The sequence below is a fragment of the Mesoplodon densirostris genome, chromosome 12, assembly GCF_025265405.1.
Source record: "Mesoplodon densirostris isolate mMesDen1 chromosome 12, mMesDen1 primary haplotype, whole genome shotgun sequence".
Classification (NCBI taxonomy): domain Eukaryota; kingdom Metazoa; phylum Chordata; class Mammalia; order Artiodactyla; family Ziphiidae; genus Mesoplodon; species Mesoplodon densirostris.
The window spans coordinates 26,180,335-26,200,196 of record NC_082672.1 but is presented as its reverse complement, the minus strand read 5'-3'; the positions used below and the strand labels follow the sequence as shown (position 1 = coordinate 26,200,196).

Sequence of the window (19,862 nt, the reverse complement as noted above, 5' to 3'; positions counted from 1 at the left end):
GTGAATGATTAATCCACTGATTCCCATCTTAAAACTTGTGTGCCTTGTATTATCCCTTCACGAGGGCTTTGTTATTCAGTTCCTATTGGAGACACTCTCCCTTACCCAGAACATGGCACCCCCTAGGGCTGCTTGCTCTTCTGGTGTCACCACGGATTTGGAGGGCAGGCATCAGGATAACCCCAGAGCAGAGGGAGGCTGGCTCGCCTCATTCCTCATGTGCCACATGAACCGGTGTTTGATCCCTACATGCCAAGTTCCAGTGAGCCTCTGACCCTCCTCTAAGCCCTGCTACCTGTGCTTACCTCCTTCTCCCTAACTCCTTCTAGAAATGTCTGTGCCCAACAGAGTGGAAAACAAAAAGAACCTGCAAAGTCCTTTATGTTAGGGAATATTCATTATTCCAGTACATACTTGAGCTTCACCACGTCCAGGGCTCTGGGTGTATGAGTCAGAGGGGTAAGAAGGTCAGTCCCTGCCCCTGGGGGGCTTACAGATCAAGTTTACTCTGCTTCTGAATCCTCCTCAGAGCCAAGCCCAGCATTAAACTCGCCAATTGTAGCCCAACAAGAGCCTTGATTAACTTGCTGAGTTTTTTCTTTAACATAGCTTATGAAATTGAAGCTAATTGTAAGAATTCCATTCCCAGTTTTTCAGTTTCTGGGAGCGATGCTTTGCCATCTTTCAACTTCTTGCCAAATGTTTTATGAGTGCCCATCTCAGCTGAGGTAGGCCATGGGGCTACAAAGATTATTTTTTTAAATATGGTCTGTGTCCTTCAGATTAGAATCTTAGAGTAGACTTGTACTCAGTAATAAGAGATATAATACATTATTATATAATACATTATTTATAATATGTTTATTATATTTATTATATAAATAATGTATTATTTGTAATACATTTATATAATACATTATTATATAAATGTATTATATAATACATTTATAATACATAATACAGATATAATACTGTACATTTCTTTACAGTGTTTACACATTTTCATTAATCACATCTAAGAAAATTACCATAATCATTCTGCCATAAAGACTTTGCTGAATTGTTTCCAAGTAACAAGTCTTTTTGTTTCATCCAGGCTCTTTGAAGATGCTACAGATAAGTTGAACCTCATGGCTCTGGGAGGTTTTCTTTACCAGCTGAAGAAAGCATCGCAGTCCCAGCTTTTCCATTCCGTTACAGAAACGGTCGATTACTCACTGGCAATGCCAGGTAATTCTTTCCCGGCAGAAACTGTGCTATGAGGTTAGCAGGAAACAGCCCAGATCTCTGATACCAACAGCCTGCCTAAAGACTTGAACCCCCATTCCCTTTGTACACAGTCACCTTGGCTCGAGTGAAAATTTGTCATCTGGTGTTGAGGCGTGATCGTGGCAGATGGGGGTTGGCGGTTTGCACGGGGTATCATTCTTTGTGAGTGGAAATGTTGCTGCCACCACTGTTGCAGGTATTACCGCTGGAGCTGGACTATGTTCTGCTAAATCTTGTGCTTGTGATGTAGAAACGGTGTGGCTACTCAGGATGCACATAGCTTCACATGAGGGTAGGAACTCCTCTCCATATCACAAAGCACACACCCGCCTTAGTCCAGCCTACTTGCAGAAGCAGCTTCTAATTTCAGAAGGGCCTGGGAGAGAAAAATGGGAGGCTTGACAGAAGCCTCAGGCCACTGTCAGAACAACTGCTCTCATGGCATATCCCTTTAACAGTGGGTCAGTATCGCTGTCTTCACGGATGAGGCCAGATGGAGGCCCTCTTGGAGGCCAACACCTGGAAGAGGAGGTAGAGTTGTACTGAATCACCCAAGCGTCCCAAGTGGGTGGCAGGTTGCTCACAAACGCAGCTGTCCATCAGCAGCCAGGGTTGTTGTGCTATGACAGTGAGTACCTTGTCCCCATGGCAGAGTCACAGAGCCGTGTGCCAGGATCGCACTGATGGCAGGTTGAAGTGCACAACATCCGAGTTGTCGAATGTCATCAGGAATGACATCCGTCATCAGGAATTTTTATTCTTACTGCAGATCCTAATTTGAGAACCATAGTCCTTTCCCGTGAGTTTTTAATAGACTTTAAAACCTTAGCTATATAAACCCAACCTCCCAGATCCAGCCAACTGCCAGAGCATCTCTGAGCCCAGGGAGCACTTTCAAAGTCTTCTGCATGGAGAAATCAGCAGACTCTGAGCTTACAGAAAACAATGAGCAGTGAGGGTCAGGAATAGGCAGCAGACCTAGGGGGGAGAAGCATTGGCTTTGGAATCAATCAGATCCAAGTTAAAATGCTGCCTTCACTACTTACCAGCTGCGTCATTTTAGGCAAGTTGGTTCACCTTTCTGATCTTCAGTTTTCTAATCTGTACATAGCAGTAGTTACATTTACTTCTTAAGGATTGCTTTTAAAATTAAAGTGATTACAGACATAGAGAACAGACTTGTGGTTGCCAAGGGGTGGGAGAGGGATGGAGTGGGAGTTTGGGATTAGCAGATGCAAACTATTATATATAGAATGGATAAACGACAAGGTCCTACTGTATAGCACAGGGAACTATATTCAATATCCTATGATAATCCATAATGGAAAAGAATATAAAAAAGAATATATGTATGTGTATAACTCAATCACTTTGCTGTACAGCAGAAATTAACACATTGTGTATCAACTATACTTCAATAAAAATAAAAGTGATTAAAGACAGGAAGGGCCAACACCATGTCTGACGCAGAGTAAACAGTCAGTAAATGTCAATGATTTTTGTTGCTGTCATTTTGAAGTTTATTTGATACGGCAAGACTACTTAGAAAGGCACATTTCTGGTTGGAAGAGGCTGATCGTGATCAGTATTTTGTAGGTGTATGGGAGAAGCCGGAACACATGGGCAAAAAGAGAGTGGAGGAGACTGAGGTGACAGTGGCAGAGAAGTAGCAAGAGATCCGAGTAGGCAAGGATTGGACGGAAGCAAGACAGAGGTTAGATTGCATGTTATTGGGTGCAAAGGGGCCTGACCTGCTTGGCAAGGGCTTCAGAGGTACCATTAAGCATTGACCAAATGGATGGTGGCTGTAAAGGATGGGGACGATAACAACAGTAACAATATAACTAAGTGTGTGGGGCAAGTAGTCTGTGCCAGGCCCTGTGCTAAGTGCTTTATGAGCATTATCACATTTCATCCTTGAAGGAACTTTAAGAAGTAGGTACTATTATCCCCACTTTTACAATGAGAAACTGTGGATTAGAGAGGTAAACTTCTGGTCCATCGTAACCCAGCTACTACGTGATGGAGCCAGGATTTGGGCCTAGGCAGCCGATTCCCTGGCCCTTCTGCTTAACCACGACATCATTCCTCCTTATCAACAAGCACTGTTTGCCTGACAAGTGTAAATGTCAGGCATGCTACAGTGAACAGGAGAGGTGGGCCCTGGCTTTGTTAAGTGAATCACCTGTTCTTTCTTGAATCCAGGCTCCTGTCCTGTCTTGGCAAATTCATACCGAATAATCCCACTGATCAGATTATGGCTCTTCGATTTTCGTCCTTTCTCCGTGCTTGAACAGGTCAAACTATTTCTGAGTTTTGGACTGATGGCTTTCATGGTCTTACCTTCCTGTAGGAGAAGTGAAATCCACCCAAGACCGAAAGAGTGCCCTCCACCTGTTCCGCCTCGGGGACGCCATGCTGAGGATCGTGAGGAGCAAATCGAGGCCCCTGTTCCACGTGATGCGCTGCTGGAGTCTTGTGGCGCCACACCTGGTGGAGGTGAGCACCTGGAAAGTGGGAAGCCCAGGGGCCTCCTGCAGCAGAGCCAGCACAGGGCTTTCCAGTCAGCATGGGACAAAGGGCACTGTGGCCACAGCAGTAAGGTTCCCATCACCTGGTCGTAAGCATCATTGTTCTCTGATTATACCTTATGGCACCTAAAGAATTGCCGCAGAGGGCAGCACTGCCCTGGTATCACTCTGACCCTCTTTCTTTAAAACTATGTGACTCACCTAGACACCTCACACTGCTGTTTTCTTATACTTCATGGTCTGCTATCAACCTAAGTCTGGAGTTTCATTTTTATACATGAATATAACAATGTCTTTTGTTCCTGCCAGGCTGTCTTTTCTAATAGCTAAACATATTCTGGGCAGTGCCTTCTAAGTAGGGGAACCATAAATCCTGGTTTTCCCAACAAAATTAACTAGGGCCCCTTTGACTCTCCAAAAGAAAGCAGTCCATATGATAAATTATATGGTAACTCCATCTAAGCATCTCAATACATGATGACTGGCTACTTCTAAGTTGATGGGGAAATTGTTGCCCTGTTTCACAGTGATAACTATTCCAAATAGTCCTTTAGCACTTACTTGGTAGAGCTATGTCATAAAATAAAGTGTTTTGGGGAAATAAATTTACTAACCTGAGAACATTCTAGTAAGGAAAGGGGGTAAAAAAATAGTTATGGAGAAACAGTATATCAATTATGTATTATACTATAATAAACCACCCCCAAAACCTAGTGACTTAAAACAATAACTGTTTATTTAGCTCATGATTCTCTGGGTCAGAAATTGGAGCTGAGCTGTGCAGCTCTTCTAGTCTGGGCCAGGCTTGGCTAATCTCAGCTGGCCTTATGTGTTCACTTGTGGTCAGCCTCTGTGAAGACTGGGGCCAGCTGGTTCATGACTGGTAAGCCTGGGCAGATGATGGTCCTCTCTGTGTGATCTCTCCTCCAGCAGACTAGCCCTGGCTCAGTCACATGGCATTCTTAGGATTCCAAAGGAAAGCAAGAGGGCAAATCCCAAATCAGAATTGCTTTTCAATTCTCCACTTACATAATATTTGCTATTGTTCCATTATTCAAAGCAAGTCACACATCCAAGCCCAGGGTCAGTGTGGGAGAGGACCGCTGAAGGACACGGATACAAAGATGTGAGCCAATTAAAGCTGTATTGGTGCAATCATCCCATATCCCTGAGGGACAACTGTCACATCTGATCTTCATATGTTTGGGGCATGGCTAACAATGAGACCATGGGTGGTTTCCAGACTAAGTGCCGGTGTCTTTAGTAAGCATGTTCTACACCACCCAAGAAAACAGTCACGTTACAGGAAAAAAGAAGAAGAAATTATTAGAAACTCTTGTTTTTCCAGAAACTTCAAAGTGAAATTGGAGATGTGTCTGATCAGTTGGTTAGATTATTTAAAATGCAATTGAGTGTGCTGTTCGTTGATACTTATCCCTTGAAATCTTTTACTTTAGCAGAATTGCTGCTTCCACCTCCCTACAATAAGGTGTGTTAGGAAGACCTTCAGAAACCAGATTCTTAGTTGCTTGAAGTCCTGAGGGTGTTGGACTCTCTGAATTTTGCAGGCCGCCTGCCATAAGGAAAGACGCGTGTCTCAGAAGGCAGTTTCCTTCGTCCATGATATACTGACAGAGGTTCTCACTGACTGGAATGAGCCACCTCATTTTCACTTTAATGAAGCACTCTTCCGACCTTTTGAGCGTGTCATGCAGCTGGAGTTGTGTGATGAGGACGTCCAAGACCAGGTCAGTGTGTCACGGTAGCGGTGCTGCCGTCATTGACACAGCCTGCTGGCTCTTGTTGAGTGGACGGGCAGGACTGTTCTGTGAGTGCTGCATCTTTAACCCTTCCCATAAGATACGGAATCTGTGACAAGAAGAGGTGAAGCAATTCAGCTAAGGATTCGTGATTAGTGGTTGGTGGAACGGGGATTTGAACCGGGCAATCTAGCTGTAATAGTCTGTACTCTCATACCTAGCCTATACCTTTAACCATTCTCATATTCTCTACGGAGAGACAGATGGTAAAGAAACTAACTAGAGACTTCATATTTATCCAGCATGAGGGTGGGCTAGGAACACAGACAGATTCTCTGTCTCTGAAATCTACTAAAAATGTTAAACAGGGGTTAAAAATTTTATTTTAAATGTCATGTACACACTGGCAAAAAAGTAAGGAATACTAAGATGCCCCAAACTAAGTAACAAGGGGAAGCCCAAAGAAGTAAGCAGAGCTCTGAGACTGGATTGGCCATGAGGGAATTGGCCATCGGGTGAAGCTGAATGTCTGCATTCAATCTAAAATAATTGGCTCATTAGGAAATAGAATGTCATGAATACAGAAATAAAATAATAAAAATAGATACACTGTCCCTAACTCCCCACCAGGAATCCAGATATTGGAGTGATCAGCAACTGACTTTAAAATAACTATGCTTATTTAAAAAAAAAGAAAACTATGCTTATTAAGTTCTGAACAATGTTCAGAAAGATTTAGGACAGGAGGAATTTTGGCTATAGTGGCATGAAAAAGTTAGTGAATCCTCTCCACAGAAATCAAGTATACGAAAAGAAAAAACTTGTCAAAAGCAGCCATCTCACGACTCTTGCAATTTGACCAAGGGCAGACAACAAATGGAGTAGCATTTATGGTGAAAAATAGTTCTTGCCAGAACTTTGGTTAAGAACAGTGGGAGTCTGTGACCTTCTTGCTGAAGATGGAAGTTATCACTTACTCACAAGCTGTTGGCAAGAATAGTAATTTGACCAGTGTGGGGCTGACTGGGAAAATCAGCTTTTCTGTGCTAAGAGACAGACTTGGTTTGAAGAATAGGAAAAAAGACCATTGGTCTGTCAACTAAAAGTGGTGAATTCATTAGGAAATGAGCAATAGAATAATACTACAACTTTGCTAACCTAAGGCTGCAGTGGTGAACCAGTAAGAAATGTAACGTGGGACTCTGGAAGCCAGAGATTTCATAGAAGGACTAGGTAAGTCCTTCATGAATCTCTAGCTGACTGAAATGTGGGCATATATAGGACAGACCGTACAGATCCCATCAGAAAGTAAAGGACCAGAGACTTACGAACTGGCTGAACTTTGTCTGTTCTCCCCAGCCTGCACACACAGATTGGTTGGCAGAGGGTGGAAGTCTTAAAGGCTCAAGCTATTTGAGCAGAATCTCTGCCTACTTCGTCAAGTGACAACTAACCTATGCAGACACGGGGACAGCACTAGGAAGTCAGGCTGAAAAATAAAAATAAAGAAATTTAGTAGAGACATTATTGGTGCCTCATGCCATGGGAAGAGTAGAGACAGATTCTACAGTGTAAGTCCAAGCAACTTAGTCAAATAAATAAATAAATAAAAACTCAAAAATAAATCCAGCATTGCTACAATATATTATCTAAAATGTCCAATGTTCAGCAAAAAAAAAAAAAAAAAAAAAGATATGCAAAGAAATAAGAAACAGTGATGTATACTCGGGGGAAAAACAATAAATAGAAACTGACTTAGAGTGGGACCAGATGTTGGATTAAGCTAAAACCAGGATTATATATATCCAAAATGCAGATTTGGAGGTGGGAAGACAAGCAGACACAGGATCTAGAAGAGCTGGTGACCTCTACCAATGATAATGTCATGGTAGAAATTACACAGTATTTAGCCAAAGAAATCTGGTGCACATGGTGGGAAGAGGGTTCTGTTCACGGGGTCCTGGCTCTGGCTTGGGATGTTGGATTAGGGGACAGAGACTTTAAGCAGCTATCATAAATAGGTTCAAAGAATTAAAGGAAAATATGATGACAATGACTCAAAAATAGGGAATCTAAGTAGAGAAATGGAAACTGAAAGAATGCAAATTCTAGAGTTGAAAAGGACAATAACAAATGAAAAATGCACTAGATGGGCTTACCAACAAGATTTGAGACGGCAGAAGAAAGAATCAGTGTAAGACTGGTTTAACAGCTCAAAATTCAATTAATGTCATGTATCTTATTAGTAGAATAAAGGATTGAAACCCTATGGTCATCTTAACAGACACAGAGAAAACATTTTACAAAATCCGTCACTCACTTTAAGTAAAAAACTTTCAAGAAATGAGGAATAGAAGGGAGTTCCCTAATTGGATAAAGGGAGTATTTGAGAATCTTACATCAAACACTACACAGTGGTCAAGGACTGAATGCTTTTTCCCAATAATTAAGAGCAAGGCAAAGATTTCCATCTTTACCAGTTCTATTCAACATTATGACTTTTACTCACTGTACCAAAAAATTAAAGGCAACCAATTTTGAAAAGCAAAACTGTCTTCCTTCATAGACAACATGGTCTTATATGTAGAAAGTCCTAAGGAATTTATTTTAAAAGTTACTAGAATTAATAGTGAGTTTCGGAACTTCCCTGGCAGTCCAGTGGTTAAGACTCCGCGCTTCCAATGCAGAGGGTGCAGGTTCGATCCCTGGCTGGGGAACTAGGATCCCACATGCCATGTGGCGCAGCCAAAAAAATCAATTAAAAAAAAAATAGTGAGTTTAGCAAGGTTGCCAGATACAAAAACAATGTATTAAAATCAATTGAATTCCTATATTTAAGATGTAAGCTATCAAAACTTGAAATTAAGAGAACAATTCCATTCACAAGAGCATTGAAAACAAAATAATTAGGAATAAATTTAGTAAAAGACTTGAAATACCTGTACACTGAAAGCTACAAAACCTTGCTGAGAAAAAAAGAATATTCCAATAAATTGAGATATGCTACGTTCATGACTTGAAAGACAGTATTTTTTAAATGGCAGATTTCCACAAGTTGATATATAGGTGCAGTGCAATTCCTATCAAAATATCAGCAGACTTTTTTGAAGAAATTGGGAAGATGATTCTCAAATTTATATGCAAGTTCAAAGGATCTAGAATAGAGAAAACACATTTGAAAAAGAACAACGAATTTGGAGAATTTACACTACCCGATTTTAAAACTTCAGTCATCAACCCAGTGTGGTATTGGTGTAAGGGTAGACCTATAGATCAGTGGAACTGAATAGAAAGTATAGAAATAAATTCTCACATGTATGGTCAATTTTTTTTTTTTTTTTTTGCGGTATGTGGGCCTCTCACTGTTGTGGCCTCTCCCGTTGCGGAGCACAGGCTCCAGTACGCTCAGGCTCAGTGGCCATGGCTCACGGGCCTAGCCGCTCCGTGGCATGTGGGATCTTCCCAGACTGGGGCACGAACCCATGTCCCCTGCATCAGCAGGCGGACTCTCAACCACTGCACCACCAGGGAAGCCCGTATGGTCAATTTTTGACAAAGATGTCATTGCAGTTCAGTAGAGAGACAGGATATTACTTTTAGCAAATGGTGCTTGAACATATACAATAAAAATGAACTTACACCCTTCCTCTTAACCATGCACAAAAAATAACTCAAAATGGGCCATAGGCTTAAATAAGAGCAAAAACTATAAATGTTTCTACAAGAAAGCATAGGAGACCATCTTTGAGGCCTTGGGTTATGCAAAGATTCTTTAGAAATGACACCAACAGGATCCATAAAAAGAAAAAAATTGATGATTTGGACTTCATCAAAATTTAAAACTTTTGCTCTTCAAAAGACACCATATAAATATAAAAGAGAAGCCCAAAGCTGTGGAAAAAAAATTTGCAAATCATGTATCTCAGGAAGGGCTTACATTTAGAATGCACAAAGAACGCTTAATAACTCAATTAAAAAAAGACAATAATGAGAAGACAAAAATCTAACTTCAAAAACACCAAAATATTTACAAATGGCTTGTGAAAAGTTTTAGCAACATTAGTCATTAGTAAAATGCAAATTAATGTGATACGGCTTATTTAGAAGAATTTTTAGTGAGTTTTTCTAGGTTCTGATTTTTATCCTTCACTAAAATTAACCCAGAAATAGGGAGCAAAGAAGCACATCATTCTTCCTAGAAATTCACCTGCTTCTTAGAAGGAAAAGGCGTTAAATGCCACCTCCTTTGCCTCTGCAGGTCGTCACATCCATCGGTGAGCTGGTTGAAGTGTGTTCCACCCAGATCCAGTCGGGCTGGAGGCCCTTGTTCAGTGCCCTGGAAACAGTGCACAGTGGGGACAAGTCTGAGGTGAAGGAGTACCTGGTCGGTGACTACTCCATGGGTAAGACTGTGTGTTGATTTCATATCCTGAAACTTGTTTATTAGTTCTAAACCATAATTATTATAGCTCTAAGGTTTTTGAGTGTAATCTTTTTGGTGGAATCTTTAAGACTTTCTGTATACACGATCACGTCATCGTCAAAAAGAGGCAGTGTCACTTCCTCCTTTCCAATTTGGATGTATTTTATTTCTACTCTTGCCTAATTGCTCCAGCTAGGACTTCCGGTACTATGTTGAATAGGAGTAGTGATAGTGGGAAGAATGCGTGGATGATTCTGGCTATGGAGCATTAGTTCTTTATGGCAAGCTTCATGCTATCAAAAGAAGTCAGATAGGGCTTCCCTGGTGGCGCAGTGGTTAAGAATCCGCCTGCCAAGGCAGGGGACATGGGTTCGAGCCCTGGTCCGGGAAGATCCCACATGCCGTGGAGCAACTGAGCCCGTGCGCCACAACTACTGAAGCCCACGCACCTAGAGCCCGTGCTCCACAACAAGAGAAGCCACTACAATGAGAAGCCCGCACACCTCAGCGAAGAGTAGCCCCTGCTCGCCACAACTGGAGAAAACCCCCGCACAGCAACGAAGACCCAACACAGCCAAAAATAAATACATTAAAAAAAAAAAAAAAAGAAGTTGGATAATAGGGAAGACTGGCATTCAGCTGTTTTAGCAGCAGGAAATAAGCTGGTGTATCAGGAACACAAGTTCTGAGTTCTGCAACAGACCAAGAACCCTGAGCGTTATCAGGCCCAGCTCTCAGTGACAGATTGGACAAAAGTCCGAGAGACTTCTGTTGTTTCACTTATACGTATCTGTGTTGAGTTCTTTCGTAAAGCCAAAAGAAAAATGTTATCCCCTTGCTAGGAAGAAGCAAAAAAGTATCCAAATAACAGGGAATTCGAATTAGGGAGATCAGGTCTGGCTGGAAATAGATGGGCAGCCATACAGCAGGCCCAGTGACCGGAGGTGTTGTGTCAGGGGTCCCCAAGACTACCCCTGCACTTAGAGACCCATCAGAAGGACTCATGGGACTCAGCATGTAGTTATGCCAAGATTTATCACATAGTTCAGATTTATTACATGGCTAACAGCCAAGATTTATTATGGCAACATAGTAAGGACAAGCCAGATCATAAGGGGAAAACACAGAATCCCTGCACAGGCTTCCCTGAGCTCTCACCGCCCCATGAGGGGGTCCCACAGAGCACACTCTTCCTCCAGCAGGGAAAATGCAGCAACATGTATGACCATAGGGCAGTGTGTAAGTCTTTCTGCCCAGGGAAGCCCACTAGAGACCCAGCTAAGGGCTGGTCACTTAGGTACCCTCTGCCTAGCATATTCCAAAATCCATACTCCCTGAGAAAAGCAGGGGTTCAGATTAAACCACGTTGTTTGCACCAACCATCCAGTCACAGTGAACCATCCAGTTAACTGATGCTTGGGAATATTCAGAGAGCCCGCTTCCCAGACTCCAGCCAAGGGCCCACTGTGCAAGCAGGCCTTTCTAAGGATAGCAGCCTTCAGCCTTCTATGTTAACTCTTTTCGGCTCAGGTATGAGTAAATTAGTATATGCCATCAGGGGTTTATCTAAACCTTCCCTTCCCTATAATTACGTGTGGAGGAGAATTCCAAAAGACCGCATATTTAATTGCCCTGTGTAGACCTACACATTGCCTCAGCCGTGTGTTCAACCGGCTTCGCCCTCGTCCCTCTACCGAGCTCTCTTCATAGCCTTCCTACAGTTCCCTCTGCAGTCAAAGCTGAGAAGGACAACATGGAAGCCAAGCCAGTTATCCAGTCAAAAGGCCCAGGCTTTTCTCCAACAGACCTTTTTGAAGGCTCTGTGGAAGGTGCTGGGAGTATGGGCAACCTGAAGGGTAGAGACTTCACTTTCTTAAAACTCTGTAATCTTCCTCCTTCAGGAAAAGGCCAGGCTCCGGTGTTTGATGTATTTGAAGCTTTTCTCAATACCGACAACATCCAGGTCTTTGCTAATGCGGCCACTAGTTACATCATGTGCCTTATGAAGTTTGTCAAAGGACTGGGTAAGTGGAGCCCTCCCTCCTTTCCTGCCTCCTGACAGCTGGGGACCCTCTCCTGGCTGGCTCTGTGTGAACTGGCTGCAGCAAGCAAGCAAGCATCCTGGTATAGAAGCAGATGGCGCTATGCTGTGCGCTCAGAAGCACAAAACTTACTGTAAACGCAGCTTGGATTCTGTCCAGAGTTGATACTTTTCGTGTGTTCATGGAATAATTTTATAGTGAAACATGTCTTCATATATTATTTTACTCCAACTTCTTTTTGAATCCTAAAATATTCAATATTATGTTCAATAATTACCCTCATGCAGGAAACTACTGTCCTCAGTGTCACAGAATTAGAAGTCTATTAATTAGTCTATTAGCCTAATTAGAGTTTGAGTTCCCAGCTCTTAAGCAAAAATTAAGAATGCCTTCCCCCAGACCTTACTGATTACAAAACGTATTTTGAAGGTATGGAAGTCACCCTTCTTTGAGACTTCGTGTGTTTTAGGAACTACCTAGCTGATTTTATGCTTAATTTAGAAATACTTTAATGCAGTAGAGTCTTGCTACACAGCATAACCTGCTGGATCAGATGTTTGTATAACACGTGTTTATCTGGGGTGAAATGGAAGAGAGTGGCAGTTAGTTAAACCCAAAGTCTAGAAGGAACTTAAGTCTTCAAGTTTTGAGATTTTCACCCTGGTGTGCTCTGAGACCTAGAGCCTTGAGAACCTTTTAAAAAAAGAAAAGATAAGGTTCATAATATTCTTTTGTATTCTTGCAAAATAACTGACAACTTCTTTGTAAAAGAAAATAGGACACAGAGAAGCTAGGTGACTTCATTCATGTTCCCCTTATTTTGGAGCAGGAGTACAATGCAAGTTTCAAGACAGAGGCTGGAGGCCACAGGTCTGATCCACAGACCATCCTTGTTATGTTCTATTCTTACATACAGCCATTCTATGCTTCTGTATATCCTGGGAACTAGAGGGCTGAGCTGAGGGACAACCATGAAAGCCCCTCACTTATCCACTTTACATACTGGGCTTCAGAGGAAGGTTTCTTTTGAAAGAGTAAGATTTTATTCTTTTTAAACTCTGCTGTACACTAAATAGAAGCCAAACAGTTTAGTGTCTTAATCATAAGAATACCTTAAAATAATGAATCTCTGCCTTAGAAAGTAAAAAAAAATCCAGTCCTTGTTTAGAAAAAACTTTCCTCCTGTATTTCTCCTTTACTCTCTCAACTCCTACCTCACTCACAAGAGTTCTGACACCTGCTGTGTGGGTTTTGTTCCCACACCAAGCAGTTCTCTGTGATGCCAGCTGGGTATCCTATTGTCAATTCAATTCTGACCCCAACCAGTGTTAGACCAGCAGACCTCACAGGTGAAGGGCTCAGTCCTATGAGACTGCCCCCCGCCATTTCAAATGACAGTTACAAGTAGAAGGTCCCCAAGTTACCCACAACTTCTGTTTAACTTGGCTACAAATCAGAGGTTCCCATGACCCCCCATCCTTTGGATTCAGTGATTCGTTAGAACAGCTCACAGAAGTCAGGGAAATGCTTACATTTATCAGCTTATTATATAATAATAGATACGATAAAGGATACAGATAAACAGCCAGATCAAGAGATTATATAAGTTGAGGTCCAGGAGGGCCCCAAGCTCAGGAGCTTCTGCCCTCATGGAGTTGGGGTACACCCTCCTCCCAGCATGTAGATGTGTTCACCAACCCAGAAGCTCTCTGAACGCCATACTCTGGGGATTTCTTATGCAGGCTTCATCGTGTGGCCATGATCAACCATTAACTCAATTTCCAACCCCCCTCTTCTTCCTATGGCCTTTCTGGTGACCAGCCGCCATCCAGGAGCTTACCAAGCTTTGCCTCACTAGAACAAAAGACTCTATCACCCAGGAAATTCCAAGGGATTTAGGAGCTCTGCATCAGGAACTAGAGTTGAAGATCACATATTAGAACAAAAAGTGCCTAGCAGTCTTATCATTTAGGAAATTAGGGTTTTAGGAGCTCTGTGCCAGGAGCCAGAGGCAGAGACCAACATGTGTATTTTCCATTATTCCACAACTCTGTATTTTATTTAAGAACCATTATTATTGGTATTCTATTGTTTGCTGAACAGTCGAGGGCCTGCTACGGGGGCATGGTGACCTGTACATACTGTGGGGATACACAGATGAATATAACATGCTTCCTGCCTGTGAGAGGCTCACAGCCTCTTCTGGGAAACAGACACACAAATCAATAGTCAGAGTTCAGGAAGATGAATATTTTCATAGAGGCTAGAAAAAAAAAAGAAAAAGCCATTTAAGCTGAAATGAACAAGCAGCTGAGACGGGGTGCTTGGTAGTAGGGCCATGCAGACTTCTAAGGGAAAGTGACATTTGAACTTTGCGGTGTGAGCTGCTGTAGGTTTACTTTTCTTAAAGTAGGGTACGTTGGAGGTACCACGAAGGAGGGATCCTGGGTGATGAGTTGGAAAGAGAGGAAGGGGCCAGGCTCTGAAGGCCCTGCAGGCCACACCGGGAAATCGAGAATGTGCAGGGAAGGTTTTGAAGCCACAGAGTGGTGTATCACATGTGACATTAGAAACTAAACTGGCAGGCACGTGACCCTGTGGGTAAGGACAAGAGGCTATAGGCAGAGACCAGTGTGCAGGAGTTTGGGAGAGAGCAGAGAGGATGGAGTTCAGGATATTGTAGAGATGGGATCCGGAGGGCTTGGACTGCTCTGATGTGGGGCCTAAGGGAGGGTGGAGCTGAGGTTGACTCCTCAGGTTCCTTGCCAGGACTGATGTTTCCCAGAATTAGGATATCCAAAAGGAGTGGCGGAGAGGAACAATAATGAATTCTATCTTTGGACACTGGGACATGTTGAGTTTCTATGAAATATTCAAGTGGAGATGTTAGAAATTTTCGTGGTAGAAATGTTAGAAATTTGAGGTCTTATCTCAGCGAGGGAGCTGGGGCCTGAAAACGGAGATGCAGAATTATCAGCGCACACCTGAGGATATTTAAAACAGAAAGATTCCATTTTTTTCTGTGAATTATAAGGTGGAGTTACTTGTCTGTGTCTGGGGGTCAGTGGGCACATCCGAGGCCCCAGTACAGCCACGCTGGCTGTGTCCTGCCTGCCCCCAGGGGCCACCCCGTGCACAGACTTTGATGTGTGACACAACAGCCTCCGTAAAAAACTTGGAACACAGTGATTAACAGGATAGGAAATGGATTTATTTTTTATTCCCACTTGGTTAGGTCAACATGAATTTGAATTGCTCTGTGTTTTTATACTAAACTAATGTTAATCTAACATTGTGTGTTAGATTAATCTAAACTAGGGGTTGGCAAACTATGGCCTACAGGCCAATCCCACCCACTCAGAGTTTTTAGAAATAAAGTTTTATTGGAACACAGCCCTGGTCATTTGTCTGTGGTTGTTTTTGTGCTACAGTGACAGAGTCGAGAAGTTGCAACAAAGAGAGTGTGACCTGCAAAGCCTAAAATATTTACTGTCTGGCCCTGTATAAAAAAAAGTTTACCAGTCCCTGATCTAAAATATACAAATGGTTATCTTTTCTTTCTTAAGGAGAAACATGCCTCTTTGTCTCCTAAATTTTAACTAATACCTAGTAATCATATCTGTTTACCCACAGGGAACGGTGCCAGTTGCTACGATTTTAGGCAGTTGGAAACAATTACAGTTAAAAACAGTTAAAGTACTGTTTACAAGTACAAGTACAAGTACTGTGGAATACTTTTATTAAAAGTATAGAAGTAGATTCTTACATGAGAAGAAAAATGGTGATTTCCAACTACTGTGTGCCTATAGACTATCTAGATGCCCTCTACAGATCTGTTAAATTTCTAGATATATACACACAAAATAGAAGTCATTTCAGTTCAATTTAGTAGTCTCCATCCCCAAACCCCAGATGTTTCAGATCTTCCCAGAGTCTTGCTTTATCATCACTGTTTAGTGCTGAGCACTGGCAACAAAGGAGGTCCTTTTCCAAACAGAGAGGGGCCTAGTGCTTCCTCTCTGCCCAGCACATGGCTGGTCTCCAGGCTCATCCTGTCATCGAAGCTTCAGAGTCACACCATCAACAGCAGGGCCCAGGGAACTGAATTAGAAAAATTGCAGTGTGTCCAGGTACAAAAAAAACACCATCCAGCCACTGAAAGTACTGTCGCAGGATATGGAAAAAGTGATCATTGTTTAGTGAAAAGGGAAGTTACAGCACAGAATAATTTCAACAAGGTAAGATGTACAGCGTGATTCCAAATGTGTTTAACATGTACACATGTAGGGGGAAATTTGACTGAAAGGGTTGTACAATTTGGAGTAATTTTTTTTTTCCTTTTCTATGTTAGTAGGCATTTGGGGAACGCATGCTGTATGACTTAGTAGGTCTTCTGTTATAAGGGGATAAACAGTATTTGTCTCTGTCTCCCCTGCTTCCCCCAGGGGAGGTGGACTGTAAAGAAATTGGAGACTGTGTCCCAGGACCTGGAGCCACGTCCCCAGACCTGTGCCTCCCTGCCCTGGATTACCTCAGGCGCTGTTCTCAGGTACGCAGGCCCCGAAACCCACCTCAGAAGATGCTTACAAAACATGCATGGAGGTATTTTGTGGACGCCCAAGAGAAGTACTTTCTGCTATCTCTGAGGAGATTGGGGCTTAGGTTTGGAGTATAAAGTTTTGTCCCCCCGCTTCTACAAAGGAGAGAAAGAAGGTAATGAAAATGTACTAAAACACACAATTGGGTTTTGAGATCTCTGAAACTTCTCATTCATACTCGGATACATGAACTACCATAATCTCTGTATCTGTGTCAGGCTAAGAGGTCAAGGGGAAATCCTCCCGATGGTACGAAAGCATGGACAGTGGGCTGCACACAGTGAAAAGAGACATTAAAAAAAGTAAGAGGGTCATATGCAGTCAAGATCTAGTAAAAAAAAAAAAAATCCAATGAAACATCATTTATCAGTGTGAACAGTGACCTTCCTTATGCTAAGTCCAGTGAGTCTCTGTCGTTACCGTGTCACACGCCCGTGGAACAAGATGATGCTCCCTTCTCAAAGCCCTTTCTCCCTAGGCTTCAGTGACACCCCCTCTCCGTAGCTCTTCTCCTGTCTTCTGAGGTTGTGTCGCTGGCGTCCTCTTGTCTGTCTGTTCCTCACTCTCCCTTGGTGATAGCATTAAGCCCCAGGGCTTTTGAAAGGATGCACAGCCCTGATGTCCTCCTCCAGCTGCTTCCACAAGGCCCACGTGACCTGACCCCGCTCCCTTTCCCCCCTCAGCTCCTTGCCCCTCACTCACCGTGCTCGCCACACTCCCTTTCTGTCCCTCAAACACACCCTACTGGTTACTGCTCAGGGCTGTTGCTATTCCCTCTGCCTGGAATTTTCTCTCCTCAGATCTCTGTATGACACGCCTTATGGTCCAGATCTCACCTGAAACATCATCTCCTCAGAGAGACCGGGGCTTAGGTATCTACCAACTCCCTGCCAGCATTCCCCACACACCTAGGTCGCTCTTTCTAGGACTGCCTGTCTCATTTTTCCTGTAACGTTTCTGTCAGAAATTTTATTTATTATTTGTGAAAGGAGTATGTCTGTAAGATGCACAGGGCAGGATTTCTGTCTTTCTCGCTCCCAGATGTTTCCCTAATTTCTGAAACAGTAGGGGCACAGCAGGCACAATTCTAATGCGTGAAGGTACAAGGCTCTTTGGGAGTCTGTGCCAGTAACAGTTCCCGGCGGCCTGGGCTGTAGCAGTGAGAGCGGAGTAAAGAGCCCGATCAGCCTATTAGCTCTGTTTCTCATGCCTTCGTCGCACGCACCCTGCCCTCGGATTCCTCCATCCCCCATGTGCCCTCCCCCCACCCATTTCCTTGATGTTGAGTCAGGGGAAGGGAAATCAGAGGCTGGTATCTCATTTGCCTACAGACTCTCTTCCCAATGATCCCCATAGAACACTTTCTCTCAGGCAAAAATTCTCGACATGTTTATGGTTCCCTTCACAGGTGTATAAAAGTCGATAAAACTCGTATGCAATTAAGATGCTGAAAAGGTATCCACAGAATCTTTTCCTCTACCTTTTTGTTGCCACTGAATGCTGTTTCAGCTGCTTCATGGGATAAATGCCTCTTGTGAGCTGCCTTATGAATCCAAATCACAAGCAAATTTAAAACTTTGCTACAGTGGGAGCTTTTCTGGTTTTCTCTCCACCTTCTCTTCTGGTATATAGTTTTGTTGTCCTTTAATAGAGTGCAGCTTTTTCCAATTTATAATTGCAATTTGGTATTTTTAATTTAGTTGTTGGCCAAAATCTACAAAATGCCCTTGAAGCCAATATTCCTTAGTGGGCGACTCGCTAGCTTGCCCCGAAGACTTCAGGAGCAGTCGGCAAGCAGTGAGGATGGAATTGAGTCCGTCTTGTCTGACTTTGATGATGACACTGGTAAGTTAATTGATTGGGCCTAACCAGGTTATTTGCTATGTTTGTATTCCCAAAAGCCTAAGCCATGAATTCAGTAGTTTACAGATCATGAATGATCATCCATTTATGTTGTTATTATTTATAATTCTAACAGAACAAGCCTACCTAAAGTTTCCAAGGACTCTCCGAAAACATTTTACATCAATATCTCCAAACCAATCCTTTTTAGATGGATACCTCCATCTAAAACCAGTGTAGATTTGCAGATTCCACTAAATATAGTTTGTAACTCCGAATTCTTTTCAATTTAGCACATTGGACTGTGGTTGCATTTGGTGCATTGATAGTTAAATTGGCTGGTAATTGTCTTTAATACCTTGTAGGAAACACAATCATTGTATAATTACTTCCTGGTTAGAGACTGGGGAAATTAAGTCATTACTGAAAAGACAATCTGTTTGTGACTGGTGAAGCTGAAGGCTCATTAAAAGAATAAATTTAAAAAATATGTTTCAAATTAGTTCCTGTGTAATTTCCTGTGAATTCGACTTCAATCTAGTAACTTTGGATAATTTTCAGATTGGTTCACTCATGTTCACATTTGCTGTCTTCTAATTCAGATGACCCTGTCCTGTTTCTAGACCTAAAAATGGAAATGATATCCTTAAAGAAGTCTAATATCTGAGCATAGGTGTTTCAAACCCTTGCAAAAGGACTTTCTGGGGAAGGTTTTTTAATTTGCTTTTTTGTTTGTTTTTCATTATTCGTCTGTTTTATTTTTCAGACACAAATTCACTTATGAGGGTATCTAGAAATTTTCCAGTTTTCCATAGGGATTATAAACAGTAAAACCTTACAAATTCAGATTAGTTTTCAGGAAAAAATATAGGAAAGAATAAATATCTACTGTAGAGAACAATTAAATATTGGAAATTGGCTAGATGTTGCCTAATAGAGGTTTCATTTTTAATGATTAGATAGGAATTTTTACGTAGCATCTTAAACCTCCAATCCAGACAATTAAAAGCAGAAGCTAATGTTGCTTATCTATAATACAGTCTTTAAAACAGTTGTAAACAGTTTGTGTATGTAACAGTGAGCATTCCCTGCCCATCTGTGCAAATCGTTAATCCCTTTTTTTTTCTAGGCAGCCCATCTAAGGTTTCCCACAGTATAAATTCATTGAGGGCTTTAAAGTTATAATTATATATGAAACATAGCTAGGTCAGAGAAAAGAATAAAAGTAAAAGCTTTAAGTTAGTGTTAAAAATTACTTCTCATCATTGATATACTTTGATATTATTCCTCTGGTTTCTGAAGGCAAATAATTGCTTTTCCATTTTCCTATGGAAATTTCAACCACATATAAAACTAGACAGAATGGTATAATGAACCTTCATGTACCCATCATCCAG

General features: G+C 42.2%; 1 protein-coding gene across 1 annotated transcript in view; it reads left to right on the top strand.

Moving 5' to 3' along the window:
- ARFGEF3 (ARFGEF family member 3) overlaps positions 1 to 19,862 on the top strand; it is a 127,346-nt gene that overhangs the window by 75,871 nt on the left and 31,613 nt on the right. The window contains exons 17-23 of the mRNA XM_060114612.1: positions 1,097 to 1,230; positions 3,623 to 3,768; positions 5,369 to 5,548; positions 9,819 to 9,963; positions 11,885 to 12,007; positions 16,471 to 16,574; positions 18,324 to 18,468. Of these exons, the coding sequence (XP_059970595.1) occupies positions 1,097 to 1,230; positions 3,623 to 3,768; positions 5,369 to 5,548; positions 9,819 to 9,963; positions 11,885 to 12,007; positions 16,471 to 16,574; positions 18,324 to 18,468 (977 nt within the window). The remainder of the gene's footprint in view (positions 1 to 1,096; positions 1,231 to 3,622; positions 3,769 to 5,368; positions 5,549 to 9,818; positions 9,964 to 11,884; positions 12,008 to 16,470; positions 16,575 to 18,323; positions 18,469 to 19,862) is intronic.